General features: G+C 39.0%; 1 protein-coding gene across 2 annotated transcripts in view; it reads right to left on the minus strand.

The window, feature by feature from the left end:
- The window catches only part of LOC133536409 (protein Niban 2-like), a 103094-nt gene that overhangs the window by 13484 nt on the left and 68892 nt on the right, over window positions 1–20718 (minus strand). For both annotated transcript variants that reach the window (XM_061876903.1, XM_061876902.1), the window contains 3 exons: window positions 14382–14497; window positions 1652–1756; window positions 1398–1560 (listed from right to left, as the gene is read on the minus strand). In XM_061876903.1, the coding sequence (XP_061732887.1) occupies window positions 1398–1560; window positions 1652–1756; window positions 14382–14497 (384 nt within the window). The remainder of the gene's footprint in view (window positions 1–1397; window positions 1561–1651; window positions 1757–14381; window positions 14498–20718) is intronic.

Consider the following 20718-nt stretch of genomic DNA (forward strand, 5'->3'; position numbering starts at 1 on the left):
GTGCGGCGTTTTCAGTAATGCGGACATTGTACCGATCCGTTGTGGTGAAGAAGGAGCTGAGCCGGAAGGCAAAGCTCTCAATTTACCGGTCGATCTACGTTCCCATCCTCACCTATGGTCATGAGCTTTGGGTCATGACCGAAAGGATAAGATCACGGGTACAAGCGGCCGAAATGAGTTTCCTCCGCCGTGTGGCGGGGCTCTCCCTTAAAGATAGGGTGAGAAGCTCTGTCATCCGGGAAGAACTCAAAGTAAAGCCGCTGCTCCTCCACACGGAGAGGAGCCAGATGAGGTGGTTCGGGCATCTGGTCAGGATGCCACCCGAACGCCTCCCGAGGGAGGTTTTTAGGGCACGTCCAACCGGTAGGAGGCCACGGGAAAGACCCAGGACACGTTGGGAAGACTATGTCTCTCGGCTGGCCTGGGAACGCCTCGGGATCCCCCGGGAAGAGTTAGATGAAGTGACTGGGGAGAGGGAAGTCTGGGCTTCCCTGCTTAGGCTGCTACCCCCGCGACCCGACCTTGGATAAGCGGAAGAAAATGTATGGATGGATGGACATATTTATTTAACACTATGCTTTTATAAACAGCGCAACACAAAATGGACATAAAAACGCTTTTAATGACATGAAGAAATTGACCTGCGAGGCTTTAGTGTATCCCCCACATACAGTCGTGGTCAAAAGTTTACATACACTTGTAAAGAACATAATGTCATGGCTGCCTTGAGTTGCCAATAATTTCTCCAACTCTTATTTTTTTTGTGATAGAGTGATTGGAGCACATACTTGTTGGTTCCAAAAAAACATTCATGAAGTTTGGTTGCTTTATGAATTTTATTATGGGTCTACTGAAAATGTGACCAAATCTGCTGGGTCAAAAGTATACCTGTATACGCACCCCCCTGCGACATCAAGAGAAACAAGTGGTGTAAAATTAGATGGATGGATTGAGGATTTATCAAGTAGTTTTTCAGTTTCCTTGTATTTCCTTCACCCTGCGCTGTGGGGAACTATAGTTTACTTTCAGACCCGGCCTACGCTAAAGCGCCTGAAAAAAACTAAACATCAAGTTTTTGTTTGGTACCATTAAGCGTCACGGTGTTATTGTGAAGACTGAAACCGAAATACCACGGTATCTACAATACTATTACACCCCTGATATATACCGATGATTAAGTGTTGACCTTTTGTGATTAATCGCATATTAACTTTACCTATTATCTACATTTGTTCACAACATCTTTGAAATAATTCCCTGAGAGTGGTACACAAACGCTTAAATGTCACTTATTAATACAATTCTTAACCACAAAAGGTGTCTTTTATGATGCAACTGCGAAGTAATCGAATATACTTTAGCTGACGAAGAGTTAGTTTTTCAGTGAAAAAGGTTACCTCGAATCTTGCTGCTGACATGCTCTTTGGATGCAATGATTTGGTCCATGTTGGTTCTTAGCCGAGAATCCAGTTCAATTTTCTGAGTCTCACAGGCTTCGAGCAGAGCATCATACTGACTGCTGGTCTGGGCCAAAACCTGCCTGTACACAGCATCAGATATCTAGAAAAAGCCAAGCATAAATGTCACTATCATTGCAGTGTGTTAATGCAACATTGAATATTACACGTGGTCCAGTCCCACGGAAACTCACAAACATCCAATTCCTCTGCCTCTGCTGCGTCTTCCCCTTTAGACGAGGCCCAATCATATTCCTCAGCTCAGGATGGAGGCTCTCCATCACCAGGTTTGTCAGAATCTGGACACATATGCGGGTAAGTAAGTAAGCAAATTAATGTTATTTACGAAGCGCTTTCACAGATAGAAATCACAAAGTTGAGTCGAGTTGAGTTGGTGTTTATTTTGAACATGCATGCACACAACATGATACATCACAATTTCCACCCTGCAAAAAGTCAGTGTTCAAAAACAAGAAAAAAAAAATACAAAAATGAAGAGTATTTTATTTGAAATAAGCAAAATTATCTGCCAATAGAACAAGATAATCCGGGTTGTCAAGGCTTTCTAAAACAAGAAATATTAGCTAACCTCAATGGACCCCAAAATACCTTAAAATAAGTATATTCTCACTAATAGCAAGTGAACTTTTCTTGATAGAAAAAAATTAGACATTTTTGCTCAATATGTTGAAAAATATTCTTAAATTAAGTAAATGCTAGTGCCATTATCTTGACATAATAATATGCGCTCGGCATCATTATTTTTTTTTCATGCTTGAAGTAAGAAATTATTACTTTAAAAAAGTAGATGTATACTCGTGAGTGTTGATGACACAGCTTTGCAACAGTTGATATTCTAGTTTCAAGCATATTTTACTCAATATAGATCATTAAATCTCAGCAACAAGCTGTAATATCTCACTGAGATCATTTAGGACCAAAACCCTTAAAACAAGTAAAACACAAACATAAAATATGCTTAGTGAGAAGAATTATCTTATCAACAAGAAAATAAGCAAATACCACCCTTATTTGATATAATCAATCTTACTTAGATTTCAGTTTTTGCAGTGCAGTTTCTCTATTCAACATGTTCGAAAAGGAGTAGGAAGAAGCAGAGTTTATTTAATCTTACCCCTTTTCCTTTACATAGCAGTTGCTAAAACTTTTTGTCCACTTCCTGTTTTCAATGTATTCACAATATACTCCATAAGTAATAATACAAATAAATAAATAATAATTAGTGAAGTAAGTTATATTTCATATGGTGAGATAAGTAAGATTATCTAGAAAATGAACGGATGGATGAAATAAATTCAGAATGCTTATTGTGGCTCTTCTTTGTACAAACCCTGTTTCCATATGAGTTGGGAAATTGTGTTAGATGTAAATATAAACGGAATACAATGATTTGCAAATCATTTTCAACCCATTTTCAGTTAAATATGCTACACAGACAACATATTTGATGTTCAAACTAATAAACATTTTTTTTTTGGCAAATAATCATTAACTTTAGAATTTGATGCCAGCAACACGTGACAAAGAAGTTGGGAAAGGTGGCAGAAAAAAAAGATAAAGTTGAGGAATGCTCATCAAACACTTATATGGAACATCCCACAGGTGTGCAGGCTAATTGGGAACAGTTGGGTGCCATGATTGGGTATAAAAGCAGCTTCCATGAAATGCTAAGTAATTCACAAACAAGGACGGGGTGACGGTACCACTTTGTAAGCAAATTGTCCTTAGAACAACATTTCTCAACAAGCTATTGCAAGGAATTTAGGGATTTTACCATCTACGGTCCGTAAAATCATCAAAGAGTTCAGAGAATCTGGAGAAATCACTGCACGTAAGCGATGATATTACGGACTTTTGATCCCTCAGGCGGTACTGCATCAAAAACCGACATCAGTGTGTAGAGGATATCAGCACATGGGCTCAGAAACACTTCATAAAACCACTGCCAGTAACTACAGTTGGTCGCTACATCTGTAAGTGCAGGTTAAAACTCTACTATGCAAAGCCAAACCCATTTATCAACAATATCCTGAAACGCTGCAGGCTTGGCTGGGCCCGAGCTCACCTAAGATGGACCGATGCAAAGTGGAAAGGTGTTCTGTGGTCTGACGAGTCCACATTTCAAATTATATTTGGAAACAGAGGACGTGGAGTCCTCCAAAACAAAGAGGAAAATAACCATTCGGATTGTTACAGCCGCAAAGTTCAAAAGCTAGCATCTGTGATGGTATGGGGGTGTATTAGTGCCCAAGGCATGGGTAACTTACACATCTGTGAAGGCACCATTAATGCTGAAAGGTTCATACAGATTTTGGAACAACATATGTTGTCATCCAAGCGTGGCTTCGTAAAAAAAAAAAGAGTGCGGGTACATTCCTGGCCCGCCTACAGTCCAGACCTGTCTCCCATGGAAAATGTGTGGCGCATTATGAAGCGTAAAATACGACAGCGGAGACCCCGGACTGGTGAACGACTGAAGCTCTACATAAAACAAGAATGGGAAAGACTTCTACTTTCAAAGCTCCAACAATTAGTTTCCTCAGTTCCCAAATGTTTATTGAGTGTTGTTAAAAGAAAAGGTGATGTAACACAGTGGTGAACATGCACTTTCCCAACTACTTTGGCACGTGTTGCAGCCATGAAATTATAAGTTAATTATTAATTGCAAAAAAAAATAAAGTTTATGAGTTTGAACATCAAATACCTTGTCTTTGTAGTGCATTCAACTGAATATGGGTTGAAAGTGATTTGCAAATCATTGTATTCCGTTTATATTTACATCTAACACAATTTCCTAACGCATATGGAAACGGGGTTTGTACTTTGTAAACACTTTAAGTTTGAAAAGTTTCTGGAAGTGTGTCATATTAGTACATTGTTCGATTTCTTTGCATGATCCATTCCATAATTTTTAATTCCACATATTCATAGGTCGTAAGTGTTGTACGTGCATACAAATGTTTTAAGCTACATTTTTCTCTAAGATTTAATTTCTTCTCTTTTGTTGAGAAGAATTGTTGTAGATTATTGGGTAACAGGTTGTCTGTCTATCTGTGTTGGCCCTGCGATGAGGTGGCGACTTGTCCAGGGTGTACCCCGCCTTCCGCCCGATTGTAGCTGAGATAGGCGCCAGCGCCCCCCGCGACCCCAACAGGGAATATGCGGTAGAAAATGGATGGATGGATGGAGATTGTAATGTGCTTTGTGTATAATTTTAGCTGTTTGCAAATTCACATTGTCATGGAATTTCAGTATTTTCGATTCAATGAATAATTGTATGTTCTCTACATCCAACACTATGTATGATTATAACAAAGTGCTGTACAAAACGTAGGTGAATTAAAACAACAATTACATTTAAACAACAGGGAAAAATTATAAATAAAATACAAAAGGATAAAAAAAGCGGATTAAAAACAAAAGTTAAGTCCATTAACTAAAAGCTTTGCTAAAAAGCCAAGTTTTTAAATGTTATTAAAAAAGGCAACAGAGTGTCAAGCTCACAAAGGGACTGGTTCAAGTCATTCCAGAGCCTGGGGGCTACAGTCTGGAATGCCAGGTATCCACAAGTTTTAAAAAAAGGTTTTTGGGATCATTAGGGAGACCCTGGCCTGAAGACCGAAAGCTGCACCCTGAAGAATACACTGCAAAAAGTGAAATGTAAGTAAGAATAAATTTCTCAAATAAGGGTGATAATTGCTTATTTTCTGTCAAATAATAGAATTATTCTCACTAAGCAGATTTTACGTTATAGAGTGTTTTACTTGTTTTAAGGGTTTTGGTCCTAAATGATCTCAGTAAGATATTACAGCTAGTTGCTGAGATGTTATGACCTATATTGAGTAAAACATGCTTGAAACTAGAATATCAACTGTTGCAAAGCTGTATCATCAACACTCACAAGTATAAAACTACTTTTTTAAAGTAATCATTTCTCATTTCAAGCATGGAAAAAAAAAAAAAATCATGATTTTGACATAATTGTGCCTCATAATTAAAACAGATGACAGCCAAATGGACTTTGCTGTTTTGTTTTCAATGAAACAATATAAAATACATACTCATATAGTAGTACAGTTGGCACAGTACAGTAAACTGACAGTTGATATTTAAACATTTAACATTTCAAACAATTTTGAACAGAAATAGTTCATGCACATTCAGATAAATTCTTCCAAATTACAATTTAAAAAAAATTGGGCTGGATATATGCACACTAATTGACTGAAAGAGCACGCACTTGGCGCGATGATGTCATGTTGTCGATGGAAACATGCATTTTTAGACCATATGATTTGCCTGAGTTGCTAGGAGACCCTGAGAGTAACAAGTGGTTGCCTTGTTGAGTTTCCATCAAGAACAATAAATTCGTTTTTAGAATAAGTTTGCTGGTTTCAACAAATGTAATGCCAAGGACATATTATTATGTCAGGATACTGGGACTAGCATTTTTGTAATTTTAGAATGTTTTTCAACATATTGAGTAAAAAGGTCTCTTTTTTTTTTCTACCAAGGAAAGTGCACTTGTTATTAGTGAGAATATTATTATTTTAAGAGGTTTATTGAGGTTAGCTAATTTTACTTGTTTCGGAAAGTCTTGACAAGACAAATTTTCTTGTTCTGTTGGCAGATAATTTTGCTTTGTTCAAATAGTAAATGGCGCTGCTGTAGTGGCTGCTGTTGGCAGGAGCTCTGTGCTCTTGTGTCATCCTTTTGAGTTTCCCTCTTGTTTTCATGTGTTATTATATTTTTTTGCCTTTTGGTCCGGGACCCTTTGGGACTGTGTGACAAGGGGTGGCACTTTTGTGACCTCTGTGGTGCTTTTTTTGTGGACTTCTGGATCTGCCTCCCGGAAGCCTTTTGGCATGGAGACCAGCTGCTGGGTCTCTGCTACACCAGAGTCGGTTTGGAGGGACTGGAGGCGATAAGGATGAGGGGACAGGGCTGCGGAGCTAGCACTGAGCGCTGGGACGGAGAGGCTTCGCGGTGTCTTGGTTGGGTGAGCAGGTGTCGGACACCTTAGTCACCTTGGACGTATCGTCACTCATCCATGCGGACTGGACATTGGCCGAGAGTGGAGTCAGCTGTCTTGGTTGCTTTGTTGGGTCTGCTCCTGTCTCTGGCCATGCTTCCTCCACCCCGGCTGACGATTGCGTGGAACACCGCGAAGGCCACCACAGTGTATATGTTTCTTTTACTTTTTATTCATAGCTAAATGTAAAAGTGTCTGGTTGTATCTGCTGCTTTAATGTCTTTAATGTCCTCTGTGTTCTTTGATGTTTGATGTTTCCCTCTTACACACATGTAAGAGGGATGTGTACTATGGCTATGAGTTGTTTTTTTCCCTTGGCCTCAGTCTGCACCCCCTCTCCATGGCCCAGGCTAAGACCGATTTTTTAAATTTTATTTTAATCTTCTATCCCCCCACCCCCACCCTTGTTTACCTGTATCTCATCTTTTTTTGTAAGGGATTGTGCTGAAAATTTTAATTTTCCTGAAGAAACTCTCCTGACGGAATAAATAAAGTACTATCTAATCTAATCTAATCTAATAAAATACCCCTATTGTTAGTATTTTTTTTCTTTTTTTCTTAAACTGACTTTAAGAGCACAACAAATCAATGATATACATAAGGCCCCACCATGCAATGAACGGAAAATCAGGACTAAAATCTTAAACTTTACGCGGCATTTGACTGGAAGCCAATGAAGACTTGATAGAATGGGGATAATGTAGGCTGTTCTGTGTGCACCGGTCATAAGTCTGGCAGCCGCATACTGTGCAGTTTGAAGTCTCTTTAGAGTTGACTTGTTGAAACAAGATAAAACAGAATTACAATAGTCAATGCGAGGCGAGATGAAAGCGTAAATGAGCAAGTATTTGGAGAGTGTGTTAGCAAAGCATTCATTCATCTGCTTATGTATACAAAAATGGAACTCACGGCGGACTTTTATTTGTAGACTTTTCATCAGCTTTTAATACGATCCAGCTGCATATTCTGATTAGCGGGATGACTGAGCACTTTATCCTGACTAATAACTTGATGGGCAGGATCAGGGGCAGGGAACCTATGGCTCGCGAGCCAGATGCGGCTCTTTTGAAGACTGCATCTGGCTCTCAGATAAATCTTAGCTGACATTGCTTAACACGATAAGTAATGAATAATTCCGCTGGAAATAACAGTGTTAAAAATAACGTTCAAATAATAAAACATTCTCATGCACTTTAATCAATCCATCCGTTTTCTACCGCACCTGTTCAAGGTTGCGGGTGGCTCAGCCAACCCCAGCTGTCCTTCGGGGTACAGGAGGGTCGCATTAATGGAAGGAAGTATTTTATTTATTATTGGTTAGCTTCAGAATAACAAAGTTATCGAAAAGAATAAGAGACTTATTATACTCTAAAAATGTTTGTCTTACTTAAAAATGCATGCATTGTATTCAGTGTTAAAACATATTATGTGGCTCTTACGGAAATACATTTTACAATATTTGGATTTCATGGCTCTCTCAGCCAAAAAGGTGCCCGATCCCTGGGCTGGATCCTTAACTTTTTAACGAACAGGACCCAGAAAGTCAGGATCAATGGTACTTTGTCTGTCAGGAAAGGTCCTTCTCCCGGCTCACCACAAGGTTGTGTGTTGTCTCCCCTGTTATTTATTTTGTACACAAACATGTGTCGGGAGTAAATATGACAACAGAACAATAATCAAATATGCTGATGATTCAGTAATTGTTAGTTTGCTAAATGGAGATGAAAGCAATTAGGATGACTTTCTACGCTGGTGTGATGAGTCTTACCTCCAGCTCAACTTATTAAAAACAAAAGACATGCTGATCGACTATAGGAAGACACCCCATGTGAACCAGCCAACAGTGAATACAAACTAGGTCATTGAATATGTGCACAGGTATAAATAACCTGGGACTATAATTGACCAACAACTGAAATTTGATGCTAACTGTGATGCGGTGTGTAAACAGGCTCACCAATGTTTGAACTGTCTGAGAAAACTCTCAATTTAATGTTGACTAGACAAGAATCTGTTTTGTCCATCTCCCTGGTCTCATGGTTCAGTCACCTGTCACTAAAGGAAAATAATTTCCTAAACCAAATTGTAAGAGTGTCGGGTAAATTAATTGGTGAGTCTCAGTTGTCTCCAGCCACCCTCTGTAACAGTGTTTTTCAACCAAAATTATGCAACTTTCCTAATTGGTCCAAAAAATATTTTTTTGCAAATCACTAATTATAATCCGCAAATAATGTGCCGTTGCTTATTGTCTGTGCTGTGTAAAACTCGGCAGGGTAAGTACATAATACTTTGTAAAAGTCAAAATGTGTCGGGTGAGATGAGCATTATTTGTTGTGATCCCAATATGCAGACCACAGCGGGAGGCAGTATGCAGGTAAAAAGGTATGTAATGCTTAAACCAAAAATGAACAAAAGGGAAAGGGATAGGGAGAGGCAATGGCTATGCTAAATGAAAGTGAAACTGAACTGGCTACAAAGTAAACAGAAACAGAATGCTGGACAACAGCAAAAACCTACGGTGTCCACAAAGTACATCCGTACATGACATGACAATTAATGTTCACACAGGGAAGGATAGCAACAACGTAAATATCCTTGCTTGTTAATAGCGCTCAAAAGGAAGACATGAAACTGCTACAGGAAAGCACCAACAAAACAGGAAGGGCCACCAAAATAACAGCGCAAGACAAGAACTAAAGCACTACACACAGGAAAACACCAACAAACTCAAAATAAGGCATGGCAAACTGGTGGAGTTTCAGTTTTTAACGTTTTCTGCAGGTAGTTTGCCTCCCGATTTTTTTTATGAAAAAAATGTGCCTTGACTCAAAAAAGGTTGAAAACACTGCTCTACAACAACCGGGTAGTGATGATAGCTTCCTCCATTTTAACTGATGCATCGCACTACCTAAAGAGTTATTTTCAGCTTCTTCTATCTGGACAGAGGTTTGTAGTAGGGATGTCCGATCATATCGGACTGCCGACATTATCGGCTGATAAATGATTTGAAATGTAATACCAGAAATTATCGGTATCAGTTTCAAAATTATCGGTATCGGTTTCAAAAAATAAAATTTATGACTTTTTAAAACTGTGCTGTGTACAAAGGACGTAGGGATATTATGTGCCGGCCCAGTCACATAATATCTACGGCTTTTCACACACACAAGTGAATGCAAAGCATACTTGGTCAACAGCCATACAGGTCACACTGAGGGTGGCCGTATAAACAACTTTAAACTGTTACAAATATGCGCCACACTGTGAACCCACACCAAACAACAATGACAAACACATTTCGGGAGAACATCCGCACCGTAACACAACATAAACACAACAGAACAAATACCCAGAACACTTTGCAGCACTAACTCTTCTGGGATGCTACAATATACACCCCCTGCTACCCTAAACCCCGTCCACCTCAACCTCCTCATGCTCTCTCAGGGAGAGCATGTCCCAAATTCTAAGCTGCTGTTTTGAGGAATGTTAAAAAAAAAAATGCACTTTGTGACTTCTATAATAAATATGTCAGTGCCATGTTGGCATTTTTTTCCATAACTTGAGTTGATTTAGTTCGGACAACCTTGTTAGATTGTTTAATACATCCAGCGGGGCATCACAACAAAATTAGGCATTATAATGTGTTAATTCCACGACTGAATATATCGGCATCGGTTGATATTAGAATCGGTAATTAAGTGAATTGAAGTGAATTATATTTTATATAGCGCTTTTCTCAAGTGACTCAAAGCGCTTTACATAGTGAAACCCAATATCTAAGTTACATTTAAACCAGTGTGGGTGGCACTGGGAGCAGGTGGGTAAAGTGTCTTGCCCAAGGACACAACGGCAGTGACTAGGATGGCGGAATCGGGAATCGAACCTGCAACTCTCAAGTTGCTGGCACGGCCACTCTACCAACCGAGCTATAATTAAGAGTTGGAAAATTCCAGAATATCGGCAAAAAAGCCATTATCGGACATCCCTAACTAAAACTGAAATTCAGTTGTATTTTATGCTATTTTATTAGAGGAGTGCTCTGTTGTTTTTAAGGACCTTCTGCAACAACAACAACAATAAAAAAATAATAATACTGTCATATGGAAGGAATGGATTCATGCAATAAATTTTTGACACATTACATCCAAACTGCTACATGGACATACCGTATTTTTCGGACTATAAGTCGCAGTTTTTTTTCATAGTTTGGCCATTGGTGCGACTTATACTCAGGAGCGACTTATGTGTGAAATTATTAACACATTACCGTAAAATACCAAATAATATCATTTAGCTCATTCACGTAAGAGACTAGACGTATAAGATTTCATGGGATTTAGCGATTAGGGGTGACAGATTGTTTGGTAAACGTAGCATGTTCTATATGTTATAGTTAATTGAATGACTCTTACCATAATATGTTATGTTAACATACCAGGCACATTCTCAGTTGGTTATTTATGCGTCATATAACGTACACTTAATTCAGCCTGTTTTTCACTATTCTTTATTTATCTTAAATTGCCTTTCAAATGTCTATTTTTGGTGTTGGGCTTTATCAAATCAATTTCCCTCCAAAATGCGACTTGTACTCCAGTGTGACGTATATATGTTTTTTTCCTTCCTTATTATGCATTTTCAGCAGGGGCGCCTTATACTCCGGAGCGACTTATACTCCGAAAAATATGGTAAGTACAAAAATGTCACTCTGAATAGCACATTTTGTCAGACACGTTAATGTATCCTTAATATACAAATCATATTGTGTATTATTTACAGTTAATCTGTGCCAGATTGGGACACATGTTCTATGAGTGAGGTGAAGCGTGCAGACAAAACACATAAAAATCAGCGCTAAGCAGTGCGAATGTTAAACAAATGAACACAAGTGATTTAGGAGCCCACAAAATGAAAGTGACTCATTCAGAGGAGAGCGCTAAATGGTATGTGTTTGTGTGACCTATTGCATGCCGTTGATGCTGAAGGTGGAGCAGCACTGGCATTTTTGACAGGCTGGTTTACATGTGTTGATGCATTCTTCTTTGTTGTGTGTGAACAACGTGTGTTCAGCTAATTGCTCTCCTAACACAGGTTTATTGAGGAGAACACCTTGTTTCTTGTTGTTTCCCCCCCTACCAATTCATCAATCACGTGGCATCTAAAGAGGGAAACTTAACAAGGACTCAAGCCAAGACTTTGGTTCATACTGTTAACTCTTGGTACATGGAAGTTTGCTACAAATACTACATTCTTTATGAAGTACTGGGGCACTGCTTTTACAACTTACAAGGCCCTAAATGAAAGAAACCATTGAAGTCGGTCTCCTATTTGCTCACACTTTTTTGAGAGGACTTCATACAACACAGGTGTCAAACTCTCGACGCAGGGACCATGACCTTCCCAGGAATGTATTTCATCCAGCCCACTGGACCATTTAAAAATCAAAATACAACCGGCCCGCATGGTGAACTTCTACAGATAAGGAGACTGATCTAACATCATCGGTACCCAGTACCCATGTATATGTCATATACAGTACAGGCCAAAAGTTTGGACACACCATACAACATTAACATTAGCTGGTCAGTACAGTATGAATTGATACAAAGACTATTATGTGTGCACTACTGACAAGTGATGTACCGAAAAACTTGACCACCGAAAAAAGCGCTACCAAAACCGTATGTAAACAAAACGCACACCATTGTCTGGAGCGTTGTCAGTATGGGTGGGGTAGATAATCGATTTTTAGATTAGTCGTAATTTGGACATGGACGATGATAAAATCGATTAGTAAACGTCAATTATAAATAAATCGATTTATTTGTTGTAAATAATGTAATGCCGATCAGCTCCTTTATTATAAAGCACTTATGTTCCAGTTAATATAACATAATTAATGTAATGGTAATTAAATTAACTGTTTCTTATTACAAATGCACAGTTTTTTTAAATGTTGCAAGTGATAAACTCTTATTTAGTGAAAATAAAATAAATGTAAAACTGCATCTATATATAAATCATAGATGCATTAATAATGGATTTTTAATTGAATCGTAGCTCCTGAATAGTAAATCGTAATCAAACCGTGAGGAGCTTAAAGATTCCCAACCTCTAGTTGTCAACATGTCTGTGATGTGGATGTGATTTTTTTTATATATACAGTTCAGGCTAAAAGTTTGGACACACCTTCTCATTCAATGCGTTTTCTTTATTTTCATGACTATTTACATTGTAGATTGTCACTGAAGGCCTCAAAACTACGAATGAACTCGTGGAGTTATGTACTTAACAAAAAAACGGTAAAATAACTGAAAACATCTTATATATTCTAGTTTCTTCAAAACAGCCACCCTTTGCTCTGATTACTTTTTTGTGCACTCTTGGCATTCGCTCAATGAGCTTCAAGAGGTAGTCACCTGAAATGGTTTTCATTTCGCAGGTGTCATAGTTTTGATGCCTTCAGTGACAATCTACAATGGTTATGAAAATAAAGAAAACCCATTGAAATGAGAAGATGTGTCCAAACTTTTGGCCTGTACTGTATTTACTTTACATTGTGGGAGTACGATTGATACGAGAGCTCACAGTGGTATTCATTGCACTGACCATTCTTACTAAGGGTGTCAGGTTACCACCAAAAGCCCCGATATTTTAACTAGAGATGTCCAATAATAGCTTTTTTGCCGATATCAGATATTCCTTGTGATGCCCCACTGGATACATTAAACAAGGTACATGAACTCCGTCACTTGGGGCAGGGACTCCTCCCCAACCCGGAGATGGTACTCCACCCTTTTCCGGGCGAGAACCATGGACTCGGAATTGGAGGGGCTGATTCTCATCCCAGTCGCTTCACACTCGTCTGCGAGCCGATCGAGTGAGAGCTGAAGATCCTGGCCAGATGAAGCCATCAGGACCACATCATCTGCAAAAAGCAGAAACCTAATCCTTCAGCCACCGAACCGGATCCCCTCAACACATTGACTGCGCCAAGAAATTCTGTCCATAAAAGTTATAAACAGAATCGGTGACAAAGGGCAGTCTTGGCGGAGTCCAACCCTCACTGGAAACGTGTCCGACTTACTGCCGGCAATGCGGACCAAGCTCTGACACTGATCATACAGGGAGCGTACCACCACAATCAGACAGTCCGATACCCCACGCTCTCTGAGCACTCCCCACAGGACTTCCCGAGGGACACCTTCAAATGCCTTCTCCAAGTCCACAAAGCACATGTAGACTGGTTAGGCAAACTCCCATGCACCCTCAAAGATTCTGCCGAGAGTAGAGCGCTGGTCCACAGTTCCACGACCAGGACAAAAACCACACAGTTCCTCTTGAATCCGAGGTTCGACTATTCGGCGTAGCCTCCTCTCCAGTACACCTGAATAGACCTTACCGGAAAGGCTGAGGACAAACATCAGGCTCTTGTTCTAACGTTTGCATAATTTTTGCATATTTCCAGTATGGATGATCTGATGATATGGTAATAGTGCACAAGCGTTCCCATTGTGATGTCATCCGACCCAGAATCAAAGGAAATTTCCGCAGACATTTAAAGCGGAATATTCAATAATTGTGGAATTTTGTGATGTTAAGACAGTATTTTCACATACTTTATGGATTGGAAATACAATTGGATATGGTTTAATGGATAGAATGAAACAAAAGCATATTGAATCAACTTTTTTTTCCATTTTACTGATTTTCCATTCTTCTATTTTCCTAAAAGTTTAGGTTAAGCATTGAGAAGACGGGGGGGCCTGCCCCACTATTTGAAAAAGACTAATATAGACAATGTGCACAACACAACCCAGCACAACACTGAGGTTTTAAAATGTCAGTAAGACTTAAGAATGTCCAACCTGTGGGGGAGTTCCACACATCATATCCCAGGTTCCATAGTGTCCCTTGGCTTGTCTGTACAGTCTCACAGAATCAGTGAATGCCGGTGTCTGAACAGTACAGTCCTCTGGCAGACCTGAAGGGAAGAGGATGGTCATGTTAGTGAAGTTTTTATGGATGGATACACAAGAAGACAGAATTAATTAAATTATCTCGGCAACAAGATGTTGACATTCATTTTTGGGGAATTAGAGGTGGTTTGATCCAAATACTGATAGCAAAAACTGATAAGACTCAGTATCAAATTAGGGTTGCACGATATACGTACATTTGGCTGACAATTTAGGTTTTAATACTATTATTATATCCTAGGCATGTTGATTACACATTCTAGCTTCATCCCACAAATTTGACAGTGAGAAGCGAACAACCGCATCCTCAATGCAATGTTGTGTCCTCGCTGGTAGCGAACGCTCCTTCACAGTGCGAAGTCATTTCTAAGTCAGTAATCTTTGCCTGCATGACGACAAATGAGCTGCGTTTCCTACAAGTAGTATTATCACTGGAGGACGAATGATAGCTAAACAACCCACTGTAGGAGGATACCATGAATTGATTATTGTGGACCCCAACTTAAACAAGTTGAAAAACTTATTCGGGTGTTACCATTTAGTGGTCAATTGTACGGAATATGTACTGTACTGTGGAATCTACTAATAAAAGTCTCAATCAATATGTTAACTGCTAAGCTACAGCTGTTGTATGTAAACAGGAGTTGGTATGTGGATTGGTATGTTAACAGTATTGATACCATAGTTGCAAACTATGGTATCAGTTTATGGTCAATACCACAGTGATAAAATATATTTTTTTGCCATTATCACAAATACGTTTTTGTTATTGTTTAAACTCTTGGGAAATAAGTCACTGGACAAAGAAGGACTCGAAGAGCCAAAATCTAAAGATTTATATCAGTTGCTTTTGCTTCTATTCACTTATTTTGCTCAAAATATTGTATTGAATAAAAAGGAATTACGGAAACATTTAATTATTCACTTGATTTTGTTCAACACCTTTCTGTGTTTTTATATGATTACAACATTTTAAGTATCAGCATTGGTATGATCAATACTGCCCCTGTAACAACTTAGTATTGGATCAATACCCAAATTTGTAGTATCACTCAAAATTAATGTTAAGTATTAGAATACATGCTTTTTACATTTTAACCGAAGTGTAGATAAAACACAGCAGCAGAAAGTAACCAGATATTAAAAGTAAATTAACAAGTGGATTAATAATAGTTTTGACAAAATTCTACAACTGGAAATGACCCAATATGTTACGGCATACGTCAGGAGCCAATTTAGGATCTTTTGTAACCCGTTTTGAAATAGATCTATTATCATTTATATGCCAAATAATATACTGTGATATATATTCTTAAAGAAAAATGGATGTATGAATGGATTACAGGTAGGTCATATTGCCCATCATATATCGGATCCATATTAGGGTAGCGAGATTAATATTTTCCAATTCTCTTCTATATTAATTCTGTGGTTACATTTCAGAATTAAGCTAAAATACACTTAACTACTAAAATTCTAGTACAGTAATTGATTGAGATCTGATCTGTACTAAAATGTACTGGATTTGTTTTGGGACATTTAAAAAAAAATGTATGTTTTGTAAGAACTGAACTAAATGTAAAGCATAACTGACGACAAAGATGAGCGAGTGGTAGTCCTGAGTCTAAATCAGAGCAGAGTAACTCAATGGTCACAAAAAAGCAACCTGTGTAATCCCTTAAAAGAGGAAGCTGTTTTTGTTGGTAGACAAAATTCATACGGTTGCCATAGTTACTGACACACCCCGAGTGACAGGAAACGCCAATCTGCTCTTAAAAGCAACTTTGTGTTTTTAGGAAGTGACTGTCATGTGGTTGTATTGATATTTAAAAAGTGCACTTTAAAAAAAATAGCACACAAGACACTGAATAATAATCTATACTGAATTTGTAAGACACTAATATGATACTATACTTTTAGTGAAAGATACTGATATGAGAATGTACTGTATGTGAAATACATGTATACTGAAATTATAAAATACTTATGCGATACTGTACTGTACATAAAATATACTGATAAGATACTGTAATGTACGTAATATAGGCTAAATTATTGGACACCGTACTGCATGTGAAACAGATTTTACTGTACGTAAAAGATACTGATAGGATACTGTACTGTACATGAAAGATACTGATGTGATACTGTTCTGCATGTTAAACATACTGATAGGACACAGTACGGTCTGAAAAAGATAATGATAGGAAACTGCACTGTAAATACAATAGGACAGTGGTTCTCAAATGGGGGTATGCGTACTCTTGGGGGTACTTGAAGGTATGCCAAGGGGTACGTGAGATTTTTAAAAAATATTCTAAAATCAGCAACAATTCAAAAATCCTTTATAAATATATTTATTGAATAATACTTCAGCAAAATATGAATGTAAGTTCATAAACTGTGAAAAAAAATACAACAATGCAATATTCAGTGTTGACAGCTAGATTTTTTGTGGACATGTTCCATAAATATTGATGTTAAAGATTTCTTTTTTTGTGAAGAAATTTTTATAATGAAGTTGATGAATCCAGATGGATTTCTATTACAAATCCCAAGGAGGGTACTTCTCCCGTCCAAAGGCAAAACCCAGTAACTCAATTTTGGTCAAAACTGAGATGATAATAATTTTGGAGTTCCTAGGTGATATGCTTTACATTAGTGTATGCGATATTGTAATTTGTTTCTTAAGTAAGCTGTTACGCGCATGGCAGGACCTAGCAACTACCACATAACCGCGTGGATACAACATAAAAACCTAGTATCTCAAGGGACCAATCGGAGCTTCTTTGTCAGTCGCCTTATTGTCTTTAATGAGACATTTGCACGAACGGGGGCCGACGGTCAACCTGATTATGTGATATTATGGCACGAGGGGATATTTGGAAGATTGGCCCAGGACGTTGCAAGCACCTTCATTAAATGTATTGTTCTTGATTCTTCCCCTTGCATACTCTTTTGGGCAGATAACTGTGGAGGTCAAAATAAAAACTGGACATTGTACACGGCTCTTGCCCAATGTGCAAACGCAGAATGGGGCCCACCCGAGATTGTAATAAAATATCTGGAGAAAGGGCACACGTTCATGAGAGCAGATTCAACCCATGGCTCAATCGGCAAGAAAATGAAAGCTCAAGAAAACATCTATACATTTGATGACTTTGTAGATCTTTGTAAGACAGCATCAAGATAGATTGGTTTTCCTTTGTTTTCTCAAAATCAGTTAGAAGTGAGTTACTAGGTTTTGCCTTTGGACGGGAGACTTTAAGTTGAGGATTACTTCTATGTGTAGATATCTTTATTTATAATTGAATCACTTGTTTATTTATCAACAAGTTTTTAGATATTTTGATAACTTTTTTTCCAAATAGTTCAAGAAAGACCACAACAAATGAGCAATGTTTTGCAATGTTATACAATTTAATAAATCACAAACTGATGACATAGTGCTGTGTTTTACTTCTTTATCTCTTTTTTTCAACCAAAAATGCTTTGCTCTGATTAGGGGGTACTTGAGTTAAAAAAATGTTCACGGGGGTAGATACATCACTGAAAACAGTTGAGAACCGCTGCTGTACTGTACATAAAATATACAGATAAGATACTGTACCGTACATAAAATATGCTAAATTCTAGGACACCGTACTGTATGTGAAATAGATTTTACTGTACAAAAAAGATACTGATAGGATACTGTACTGTCTGTACAACATACTGATATGATACTGTACTGCAAGTGAAATAAACTCATAGGACACTGACTTTACGGTCTGTAAAATATACTGATAGGAAACTGCACTGTATATACAATAACACATCACAGTTATTAGGTTGCTTAATTTGAGAACTTTATCCTTTTCTATCAAATTACCTTCAGCTACATTTACACAAATAAAATCATAATGCTTCAGCCCTGATTGATTACATTATTTAATCTTCATTCATCAGTAATTCAAAGCTATTGTATATTACAGCTCCGCGGAAAGACTGTTGAAATAGTTCAACATGTATTTTTATTTCACAGGGGTATAATAAATATTCAACTCGTGCCATTTTATATTTTATATTACCGCCCCGTTGCCCTCACCCCCATCATAATGAAGTGCTTCAAGAGGCTGGTAAAGGAATATATTGTCTCGAGACTTCCCCCCCACATTCGACCCATACCAGTTTGGTTATCGCCCTAACCGCTCCACAGAGTACGACATCTCCTCTGCACTCCACCTGAGCTTAGAACATCTAGAAGGAAAGGGCACACACATGCGGATGTTGTTCCTGGACTTCAGCTCATCATTCAACACGAAATAACGCCGCACTTGGTGAGCAAAATGGCCTCCCTTGGATTCAGTACCCCTCTATGCAACTGGCTGCTTGACTTCCTCACAGACAGACCCCAATCTGTGAGAGTGGGCAACAACACCTCCAGTGCCATCTTCCTGAGCATCGGCTAACCCCAGGGCTGCGTCCTGAGTCCGATGCTGTTGACGTTAATCACTCATGACTGCTGCGCCAGGTCCACTACTAACCACATTGTGAAGTATGCGGACGACACGACAGTGGTGGGCCTCATCCGTGACAATAATGACAGGCAACAGGGAGGACGTGAAACATCTGGTTGACTGGTGCAGAACCAGCAACCTGGTCCTGAATGTCAACAAGACCAAGGAAATCATCGTTGACTTCAGGAAGCACCAGTCCAGCCACGCTCTACTCTACATCAACGGCACAGCGGTGGAGATGGTAAGCAGCACCAAGTTCCTGGGGGTGCAGATAACTGACAATACAACCTGGTCCCTAAATAAATGGGTTGTACTTTTATAGTGCTTTTCTACCTTCAAGGTACTCAAAGCGCTTTGACACTACTTCCACATTTACCCATTCACACAGACATTCACACACTGATGGAGGGAGCTGCCATGCAAGGCGCTAACCAGCACCCATCAGGAGCAAGGGTGAAGTGTCTTGCTCAGGACACAACGGACGTGACGAGGTTGGTACTCGGTGGGAATTGAACCAGGGACCCTCGAGTTGCACACGGCCACTCTCCCACTGCGCCACGCCGTCCCTACACACCGGAGCTCTTGTTAAAAGAGCTCAGCAGCGCATGCACTTTTGGCGTCTGATGAAAAGAGCACAGCTCCCTCCCCCCATTCTCACCACATTCTACGGCGGCACTATAGAGAGCTTACTGACCAACAGCATTTCTGTCTGGACTGGAGCCTGCAATGCCTCAGACTGGAAGTCTCTCCAGAGAGTGGTGAGGACGGCGGAAAATATCATCAGGACTCCTCTTCCTCCTATCCAGGAGATCGCAAAAAGCCGCTGCCTGACCAGGGCTCAGAAAATCTGCAAAGACTCCTCCCACCCCCACCAAGGACTGTTTTCACGGCTGGACTCTAGAAAGAGGTTCTGCAGCCTCCGAAGCAGAACCTCCAGGTTCTGTAACACCTTCTTCCCTCAGGCCGTAAGACTCTTGAACGCATCATAATTAAATCATCCCCTCAACTTCCCCCAAAATGGATTAACTCGCTGGAATAAAAAAGACAATATAACATACATCCATAAACGTGGACGCATGTGAAAAAGTGCAATATATTTATCTGTACAGTAATCTATTTATTTATTTATATATATTTATTTATTTTATATATATATTTACATATTATTTATATATACTTATTTAATTATATATATGCACCTTATTGCTTTTTTTTTATCCTGCACTACCATGAGTTTATGTAACGAAATTTCGTTCTTATCTGTGCTGTAAAGTTCAAATTTGAATGACGATAAAAAGGAAGTCTAAAGTCTATTTATTTTACAACTTCTTAACAAAAAGTTAATGGGCTTACTACTGTTCACACTACTACTCAGTAGTGTTCAAATTTCTCCCTAATCTCCAAATGTGATTGCAGGTCAGTGACTCAGAGTACGCTGTCAAAGTCAGGAAGTGAGCAAAGGAATTGTGGGTGGGAGGGGGCAGGGTGAGCCAGACAGGAAGCCGCCACTCCCCACTAACTTTTGCAGTGATGGGTGTAAGAGGCTGGTGGGAAAGTGTACATTAAAGTAGCATGCATATCAGCACATGCAAATCAGGTGATCAGTCGTTTACTGTCTCCGTACATGTGAAAACATTAGCATTATCCATCTCCACTTGCTTATGAACATACTTCGTTATCCTGAATCAACATCACTAATTAGCCTGCCTTTCAGATACATGAGGAAA

This window comes from Nerophis ophidion, linkage group LG17 (assembly GCF_033978795.1).
Source record: "Nerophis ophidion isolate RoL-2023_Sa linkage group LG17, RoL_Noph_v1.0, whole genome shotgun sequence".
Classification (NCBI taxonomy): Eukaryota; Metazoa; Chordata; class Actinopteri; order Syngnathiformes; family Syngnathidae; genus Nerophis; species Nerophis ophidion.